The 10,508-nt window shown below is 40.2% G+C and overlaps 1 protein-coding gene across 1 annotated transcript; it reads left to right on the top strand.

Moving 5' to 3' along the window:
* Positions 1-581: 581 nt before the first annotated feature.
* On the top strand, positions 582-7,733 carry LOC308301444 (polyadenylate-binding protein-interacting protein 2-like). Its single transcript, XM_080745436.1, has 4 exons — positions 582-672; positions 2,196-2,361; positions 3,727-3,942; positions 6,701-7,733. Exons 2-4 carry the CDS (start codon positions 2,218-2,220, stop codon positions 6,764-6,766), a joined length of 426 nt encoding a protein of 141 aa, XP_080601562.1. The 5' UTR covers positions 582-672; positions 2,196-2,217; the 3' UTR covers positions 6,767-7,733.
* Positions 7,734-10,508: the final 2,775 nt, after the last annotated feature.

Here is a 10,508-nt window from a genome sequence, read left to right on the forward strand (position 1 = left end):
TGGGATTTATGGCTCTTTGAAGTGAGCCGGATCTCTGGATCCATTCCTTTCAAAAGACAAAGCCGTTCAAAAGACTGGTTCATTTGAGTTAGTTGTAGATTTTGATTATAATTACAAATTCACTTCAACCCTATACATTTCAGCCATATATATAGGCAACATTTCCTGCCATTTGAAAATAGCAGATCTACAAACTCAATGCGTCGCGTTGCGAACTTGCGACACATTGTGAGCTTGTAGATCTGCTATTTTCAAATGTTTTTTTCTACGTTTTCTACATTGGAAAAAAACTATGAAATGGGACATTCTGCATAATGACTATTTTCGACAATTTAAGTTCATTTTGATACAGATACTTTTGTACTTTTACTCAAGTGCATTTTAATTCCAAATTTCTTCCCTATAAGTATTAGAGTATTTCAACATTGCAGTATTGATACTTTTTTTTCCCCATAAGTAAAGAATGTTTGTACTTTTTCCACAACTGTCTGTTCATTTACAAAATGAACGGCTCCCAGCTACTGCGAACCGGATCACATCGTTCATTTTCAAAGAGCCGTTCAAAAGACTCGATTCGTTCTCGAACGTCCCACCTCTAGCAGATAGACAGAGCGGCCATTAGACACACATAACATAACATAACATTACAACAGCATTCTATGGTTTATGCAGGTATGTATACTGTATTATATGTGATTATTATTCACATTAATGCACGTTTTGGGAAGGTTTAGCTTAATGTTGAGCTGGGTTTTTTGGTTGGGTTTTTGTGTAGCTTTGTTTTGTTTTGTTGTCGTGTTGAACATGGAAGAAAGAAAGACTGGCTGTCTGTTGTTGTTCTATTGTCTGTGTGATCCATGCTCTAACCCTGACTGATGGACATTATTAATAAATTAATATATCAATAAACCTCCAATTTCACTAAAGATTAACAAATACTAATACTTATTGAGCGTGGTTTTGCATTTCTTTTCTGTTTCATTGTTAATCATCAGGTATACCATTTCTTTCTGCTCTCTAAAGCACTTTGAGCTGCATTTCTTGTCATGAAATGTGTTATATAAATGAAGTGTATTATTTTTTATTATTACCATAGCATTTTAATGTTGTTTTTTCCCCCATATCTACATTACCAACATTCTAGTTTAACGTTCCTTAAGTTGTATATATGTGCAATTTAGTATTAATCAGTATCTATCTGTCTGTCTGTCTGTCTGTCTGTCTGTCTGTCTGTCTGTCTGTCTGTCTGTCTGTCTGTCTGTCTGTCTGTCTATCTATCTATCATCTATCATCTATCTATCTATCTATCTATCTATCATGTGACTCATTCATACAAGTAAGGGCTGTTCCACAGGCTGTGCTATCAATAGCAATGATGTAACAATGAGATGTAATATTATGACGACTGGGACGTGTGGAGCGTTGTCCAGGGTGTCTTACCAATACTGCACACACACACAGAGATGCTACCTTTTAAAAACATTTTAAAGGCTTTTTTGTATACTATTGAAAATCATATCAAGAAAAAAGAAAAGCTGCTATTTGGAACAAATAGCTTCAGGCCCTGTATATACTGTACATGACAACAAAATGTGACATAGCTCTGTTTACACAATGCTGTGCCCCCTCCAACTGTATATATGTTCCCCATTTTCAACTGTTTTTACTATATTTTGACACTTGCTTTGGTAAACGTATGTTTTCTCATGCCTATAAAGCAAGGGTCTTCAACATTATTTATTATTACAGGGGGTCCTCCAAATCTTAGGGTGACTTTCTTTTCTCCTTTTTTATATTGAACCCTAGCGTCCATATTCTGAGAACGTTGGCCAAAAATAGCCGATCTACAAGCTCACAACGCCTCGCGCTGCGAGGCGTTGTGAGCTTGTAGATCTGCTAATTTCAGCAGAGGGGAAAAAGAGCAGACTAAGTACAGAGTGAAAGGTCAAGTTTATTAAGTATTTGACGGTTCAAGTGGTTAGATATCTGAAAGCACAAATTGACATGAATCCAAAATACACTGATGATTGTGCCGTCAAAAGATGAAACAATATGGAATCTATGAACAGGTTTTGGCCGGGGGTCCCTGCTTCATCTCTCTCTCAGCTAAGGGCTCCTCCTCGGCCTGAAAACGTTAAAGACCCCTGCTGAATAAAGCTCCTTTGAATTGACCATGGAAGTGTTTGTCGTTGCAGAAGCATTGTCCTGAGGAGAGCGATGAAAGACCCCAGCCGCAGCAGCAGCAACAACAACATCATGACCTTCAGCAACGACATCATCCTGACCAACCAGTTCAACATGGAGGAAAACCCCTTCGCTGAGTACATGTGGATGGAGAACGAGGAGGAGTTCAACAGACAGGTTAGTTTAACCCATTTAGGCCATAGACTTATTTAATGCTTCAACTATTGAAAAATAGCAGATCTACAAGCTCGCAGCGTGGCACCGAGTGCCACGCTGCGAGCTTGTAGATCTGCTATTTTTTGAAAAAAAACGTCTTTGAATATATATTTTTAAAAGCGAACATTTGTAACTCAAATATTTGCTTCTGGGGTGGTCCCTGGAACAACGTATTTTGAGATGGGGGTCCACGGCCCAAATACATGTAATTTTGGGGGGCTCCTTGACATGAAAAAGTTTGAGAACCACAGATTTTTGGAAGCAGGATTCAAAAGAAATGTATAGAATCGGGTGAGAAATATTCAAAGACTTATATTCAAAGATGTTCACAGGTTTTTCAAAAATAGCAGATCTACAAGCTCGCAGTGTGGCACTCAGTGCCACGCTGTGAGCTTGTATATCTGCTATTTTTCAATAGCTAAAGCGTAAAATAATGGTTAACGTGGTTCAAATCTAGCATAACACAGATTTGCGTAAATGGCTTAATAGACAGGTTAGCTCATTATGTGGATGGAGAATGAAGAGGAGTTCAGTAGACAGGTTAGTGATAATATATGGTAATCATGTCCAGGTATCTCTGTTTATTGAGAAAACAAAGGGATTTATTTCTCAATAATGACCAGCGACCAGGCAAGGCCGTTGTCCAGCCCCTCTTCACACCCATTGGTTGCTGTGTCTTGGTGGGACAAAAGTCCTTTCTCTCCATCCACTACCATTGAAATGCAGTTGCTTCTTATTGTTATTTGTGTATTTTAAACTCAGTAAAAAGGAGCCTCTCAGGTGCAGTATAGTGACTGAGCATGTTTTTAAATGTCTTTATTTCTCCAAAAATAATGTTTTAGCAAATTCAACATAAAAAAGCCAGAACCAGGGCGGGACAAGGCAGAAAGAGCCTGCTGGTTTGTCAGTCGGGAACCAATCAGAAGGCCGACAAAGTGTGAATTATCCTGCTTATTACACGGCTACTTAGACAGAGGTCTGTTATTGAGCTCATTGGTCACTGATGAATAACAGCACCGAGATTTAAAAATCGGAGCGAAGAAACAGGCGTTGAGCCGTGCTTTAAAGCTGTCCACAGAGGCTGTCTAGTCGTAGGTCTAATGGGAGTTTATTCCAAGCCGTCGGCTCGTAGAAGCAGAATACTGCTTCACCAGATCTTTTATGTCATTGTAGACCTTAGAGAAGGTCTGCACTACCTGAGGGGTCGGTTTGGAACGTATCGAGGCAGGCAGTCGTAGAGGTACAAAGGTGCCGGACCGTTGAGAGTTAAACGAGTAAAATCATTTTAAAATCAATGTGTACATTGTGTGTGTGTTTGTGTGTCAGGTTGAGGAGGAGCTGTGGGAGGAGGAGTTCATGGAGCGTTGCTTCCAGGAGATGTTGGAGGAAGAGGAGCTGTTGGAGTGGTTCATCCCGTCCAGAGACCTCCCCTCCTACTCCTCCTCCTCGTCCTCGTCCTCCTCGCAGGCGGTCAGTCAGCTGCAGGAGCAGATCAACCTGCTGGTGCTGGGAGGAGCAGGAGGCCTCGACCAGGAGCTGGTGGTGAGAAGCTCTCCTTGTTTAACATTAGAACGGGGTACACATTATTGTGTGTCATTATTTTATGCTTTAACTATTGAAAAACAGCAGATATACAAGCTCACAGCGCGGCACCGAGTGCCGCGCTGCGAGCTTGTAGACCTGCTATTTTTGAAAAATTGAAAAATTAGAATTTTTACCCGATTCTATGAGTGTCTTTTGAATCCTTCTATGATTTTTGAAAAACCCTATGTTTCTATGTCAGCAATCTGGCCAGTCATCGTCAAAGAAAAGGTCCTTTTCACTTAACTGGAGCTCAGTTAGTCTGTTCTTGAGAGACTACTATGTCACTCGGTGCCACGCTGTGAGCTTGTATATCTGCTATTTTTCACGGGTTAAAGCATTCAATAATTCTAGGCCTAAATGGGTTAAACCAAGGGTTTTCAACCCTTTTCACGTTGGTTACCAACTATTCTATCAAAAATAGCAGATCACACTCGGTGCCGCGCTTTGAGCTTGTATAGCTGCTATGTTTGAATATAATAGCAAAAGTATAAAATACTAGCCTGGTTCCAGCCCATAGAACCCGCCCACTCTCAGAGTGGTCTGTTTCTCAGGTCTGGAGTTGAGTAAATGAATCGTCCGTTTCCCAACCAAAAATTGCGGCTCCTCCAATGAGTGCGGGGGGTGGGGGTGGATCTATCGAATATCCAATCCGCGCAGCAGTTGAAACGATTCAAACGAAGTTCACACAAAAGGCAGGCAGGCACACACGCACGTGTGCGCTGATTTCACCAAGCTGTTAATGTTGATTACATGTTTCTGGTCGCAGTTCTGTGTGGAAGCAGTCACTGGCACAGACAGAGACACACACACAAACACACACACATGCTGCGACCGTGCATCGCAATCACTCGTGCAGAAGCACGCGTGCACGCTCGCACAAAAGTCCCTCCCCCAGAAATCGTTCAGAATAGGGCACAGTTTCAGACTAAAGCGTGAGCTGAGTCTGAAATCGGGCTAATAAAATACTGGTTAAAGTGGTTAAAAAAATCTAAATTGACACAGATGCTTTCCAGATCTAAATGGGCTAACTAACAGACAAACGTTTATTTTATTTTATGTTCTTCTTCATTATTCCTAGTTTTGTTTTGCTATTCTCCTACTTGTAGACAGTATATGTTTACTATTATTATTCATAGTAAAGGCAGCAGACTATTACTGCTGCTACAATCAATGTCTGATGATGCCTTCACCAATTAATGTTACTATCATACGTACCTGTGCAAGAATATAACACAACAAACTAAAGTCTGCTGTTCTGACTGAGGGCTGTCATTCATTCCACAGCCTGGCAGCCAGAGGGAGAAGAGGGTTGTAGGGAATCCTTTTCAATCCAGTGTTGATGATTTCGTCGACTAAAACTATGACGAAAAATGTTTGTCGACTAAGCTTTTTTCACTGACGAAAACAAAATAAACACTAAATAAAAACTAAGCTGTGATGACTAAAACTAAGACTAAATATATTGAAATTTTCGTCAACAAAATATAAACTAGACTAAAACGTTAGGGAGGGACTAGTGGAGAAGAGTCATTTTATGTTTGGTTGCTCTCTACAAGCTCACAACGTGTCGCGCTGCGACGCTTTGTGAGCTCGTAGATCTGCTATTTTCAGCACACTACCAAGTGTAAAATTGGTCATTATGATGCCAAAATACATTTCAGTTGACTAAATCAACTGTAGATTTAGTCGCCTAAAACGTATCATATGTAGTCTACTAAAATTAGACTAAAACTAAAACTTTTCAGGTGACTAAATTATGACTAAAATTAAATGACATTTTATTCAAAAGACTAGGACTAAAACTAAATAAAAATTTGCTGTCAAAAACAACAGTGTTTAAATCAGCCATAATAATATCTAAATTCTTATGATTACACAATACACATTGTTAGGATAATGAAACGGTTAGGATGAACAATCTTCCATGAATGTTCTGTTGTTTTCACTGTCAACTTATTCCGCTTTAGATTCTATTAAAAAAAAGAAGAAAAATCACTTTATGACTTAAACAATACACTGTTTCTCTCTGTTCTGAGAAGAGACCTTGAACCATGAAAGAGCTCTTGTTCAAAAAGTAGTAGAATTGACTGTCTCCGGTTGATTACACTGTAATGTATGTATACACCTGTAGCATTTGATCACACACACACACACACACACACACACACACACACACACACACACACACACACACACACACACACACACACACACACACACACACACACACACAGGACAGTAGTTATACCACACGGCTATTATTGTGTAATGATGAGGTGGTTTTCAACATACACTACAAAAGTGTCCCGGTTTTCTACAGAATTAAAATAATAGTAGCTGTTTTCAGTGGTTGCTTAGACATTTATCGTGTTCTTTTCATGTAAACATGCTCACCTGACCAACCAGAAAAAACTTACAAATCCATTGCGTGTCTGAATTCAACTCTGAGGCTGTTTGTCAATCAGTCGCTGCCTGTATGCAATGCAACCCCTATGTACGGTGCGTATAAATGTGCGTTCAATAATGTGCGCAATGATTTTAAGGGTCCCGGTTTGAGGGGCTGAACAAACGGTGACCCTAACCAAGTGTAAAATCAAACATTAAGACGCCATCAAGGCAAATTACAGTTTAGTCGTCAAAATCAACTGTAGATTTAGACAACTAAAATCTTATGATATTTATATTACAAAACTAACACTGGTCTGTCCTCCTGCAGGTGAACAGTAACCTGAACCCCAACGCCGAAGAGTTCACCCCAGCCGTCCAGAAGCGCCTGGTGTGACGAAGATGAAGAAGATGAAGAAGACCTGAGCATTGTTCACTACGTCTGTCTGTCTGTCTGAACTCTCGTCACTTTAGGCTGGGTGTCTGTTGCCAAAGTTTATCTGTGTCCCCGCTAGCCTTTCTGCATGTGGAGCCAACCCAACCAAACTGTCAGTCAGTCAGTCAGGATGGTGGTTGGTTAGTTGGTTCAATAGGTCAGGTGTTCTCAACCTTTTCAGGCCGCGACCCCCCCGATAAGCACTCGGAATAGGCTCCATGCACGGCGGCCATATCGTAAAGACATGGGGCTCCATCCTAACTTCCTTCACAGGTGTTACCAGTGCACAGATATAAAAAGCTAGATACCTCATCCGCCGCTTCGGTTCATTAATGGCGCGACTGGTAAAACAGGACTGGTGGAAGTGCGGAATTGTGGAACTGTGGAAGGCACTCTGCTGCCCCCTGCAGTGGGAAAGAGGGAGTCCCACATGCATCTGATTGGCCTACCGAGCGTCCCATTCTGTGACACACAAGGAAGCGTCCTTCAGAATTCCGGAAGCTTGCCAGTCCTCTTTTACCAACGCCCCAGAGAGGAGGAGGCGTCTACCTTGTTATGTCTATGTTAACAAAGATACTAATGATGGCTCTGTTCCATTCTGCTCAAACAGAGTCAGTGTGCTGATATTGTGTCATGTTGACTCAACTGGAAACGCCCTGCTACACTCAGTGGGTCTCAAAGTGTCCTTGAGGCGGTTCCAAACAGGCCCTTATGGGTTTGTAACTCTGAGAGTGTACACAAATGGAACCAAATGGACCTGTAAGGGTCCATTTGGTTCCATTTGTACACTCTAAGAGTTATGGTTGTCCTTGAAATCAAAAGGTTTGAGAACCACTGTGCTACACTGAGTGGAACAGAGCCTTAGTCAGAATTATTGCTAATAACACCTGTGAAGGAAGTAAGGAGCGGGATTGGAGCAAACACAGACTTTTAAAGCCTTTTATTTGTTATAGGGTGCAGGCAAAAGTGACAACGTTTCCATGTCAATACATCTTCGTCAGGTCATATGTATTGACATCGAAACGTTGTTACTTTTGCCTGCACCCTAACCATTAAAGAAGGCTTTAAAAGTCCGTGTTTGCTCCAGTACATTCCTTCTACATATTCAAGTCCTGTTCCTGAGATGCACCACCGGACCGGCCTGTTCTAGGCTAGATGGACGGTGGACACTCCTCATGCTTAAGGAAGGGGACCACTTTCTTTCCAAAATGGCTGCTGTGCCTTTAGTTGGAGTTGGAGTTAAATTTTGTTGGTTCCACAGATAAATATTTTTGAAAATAGCCGATCTACAAGTTTGCAGATTGGCTATTTTCAAAATGTCTGCCTCTTCCTAATATTATTTGACAATCCGACCAGTTTTTATACCATAGTTTGTTAATTACTTTTGGTTACTTTCTTTCTTTCTTTCTTTCTTTCTTTCTTTCTCTGTATTAAAACGATCTTAAAAGTCCATAGGTTGTCGCTTCCCCAAACTCATGTGGGGACACCTCTGGGGGTCCCGGCCCACAGGTTGAGAACCCCTGCGATGATAGAACATGTTTGTTGTATAACTGTCTTTGAATGTATTATCAGGTCACAGGATTTGTGTGGATTTGTTTTTGCACTTTTATTTAACTTTTTATGCATTTATTGTTTAGTTGATTTGTTGTTTTTTTTATTTGTGCATCCAGTGTGTTGTTGTTTTTTTGGTTTGACTTCCCGTGTAGCTCCTTCCTGTAACTAACAGGAAACAGTATAAATGGCTTATTTTTTAGGATTTGGTTTCCTGTTTTTCCCTCCCAGCCTGTGTTTTGTTTTGTTGTTTTTTCTATAAGTGCACAGAAGTTCTGTATAGAAATCAAATAAAAGAGAAAAAAGTTGTAAAAAAATTATAATATTTTTCTTAAAACTATTTGAAAATAAATGTTTATGGACAAAAAAAAGTTCTTGGATGTGCTTTCTGTTCATGTCAAAGCGACCCGATGTTGTGAGCAGTGCTGATTTTATTAGCAAAATTCCATTTATTATAGTCAGATTTTTGTAATGTAAAATGTTTTAGTGTTAGTTGTAGTTTAGTTTTAGTCGACTAAATATATCAAGATTTTGTCTACTAAATCTACAGTTGATTTTGTCAACACAAATGGATCTCTTCTCCACTAGTCCCTCCATAACATTTTAGTCTAGTTTTTATTTGTTGACAACATTGCCAGTGTATTTAGTCTTGGCTTAGTTTCGATTTAGTTTTACTTTTTAGATTCGTCAGTGAAAAAAGGTAGTCAACGAACATTTTTCGTCATAGTTTTAGTCGAAGAAATCAACACAGGTTGTGCTTGTGAGTGAACCGGACGCATTGTGAGCTTGTAGATCTGCTTGGTGAAGAGACTGTAGGCTGAAAAAAGAACACACCAAGTGCAGTGAAACTCAAGTCCGTTTCACCAAAGTATAGAGCGTCTAAACTGAAGTGATATCGATGAGTTCCAAATATTATCAAAGTATTCCGACCGAGGCACCCTTGGGTGCCACGGCACGGCACCCACCTCTAACCTCCCTGACAGGGCACATCATCGCCATTTTTGTCCGGCTTGTGGTGGGCATTTTGGACAAAATTCTAGTGATGTGTGGTTCTCAAAGGCTACACTCAGAGTTATGGAGGACCTTGCAAATAAATGGTTTGAGAACCTGTCCTAATGTACCACATAGTGTCATAGTGAATCAGTTTCATACATATTCTGAGGAGAACCTGGACACTGACATTCAGTTGTTGGGTCTAAATAAGAACCTACTGGAGAGCCTTTCCTTCAGTCACAGTAATAATATATATACCTATTTCATTCCGAGGGGGAAATTAAGTATTTTCAATACGACCCAGCTGGTTCACTGCCCTGAGGTATTTTGGGGGTTAAGAGTCCATATAAAGATTACGATTATTGTATTAAATCTAGAGGGAAATTTGTCTTGGACATACCGGCTGCTACACAACATAAGACAGGAAAAGAAAGAAAGACTAGTGCATACTGCATACCACAGTTAGTGCTGACATACAGTTTAAGTGCATACATTACATTACATTGCAGTACCACACACCATACTAACAGCCTGAGTTCAACAGAGTAACAGATAGTGGAATGAATGAATATTTGTATCTGTTCGGATGTCTTTTCTTGTTTTTTACCTCATTTTTGGGCCAAAAACTGCCCCCAGATGAAGTACCATGTTATGCCCCAGAATGGCCACAAGAGGGCAGGGTAACGCCACTAATCAGACGCATTGAGTAGACGTCAAATATCCACCAGGAGCTGAGCTGCGAAAAAGAGAAACTTCTGGGAACCCAGATTAGGGCAGAATTTATAATGTCATCACTTCCACTTTCGCTTGTTTAATTTGTCGACTAATTTTACTGAACAAACACACTGTAGCAATAGCCTAAGTAGACTATCAGAATATAAAGAGCTATTTGACACGTTTTGTCATAAACACAGAGATCAGTTTGTCTGTCTTTCCATGTTATGAGTTTAAAAAATGACCCCAATTGAAACAAGCTTTTTTGAGGTGTTGATCCTTTTAGTTGACCTTGTAGGTCTACCAGTGAACTGAACTGTCCTATGCAGACTTTTAAGTCTTCAATCAATCAATCAATCAATCAATCAATCAATCAATCAATCAATCAATCAACCAACCAACCAACCAACCAATCAATCAATCACTTACCCTGGCCTATAAGATA

This window comes from Nannobrachium achirus (assembly GCF_963921795.1).
Source record: "Nannobrachium achirus genome assembly, chromosome: 17".
Classification (NCBI taxonomy): Eukaryota; Metazoa; Chordata; class Actinopteri; order Myctophiformes; family Myctophidae; genus Nannobrachium; species Nannobrachium achirus.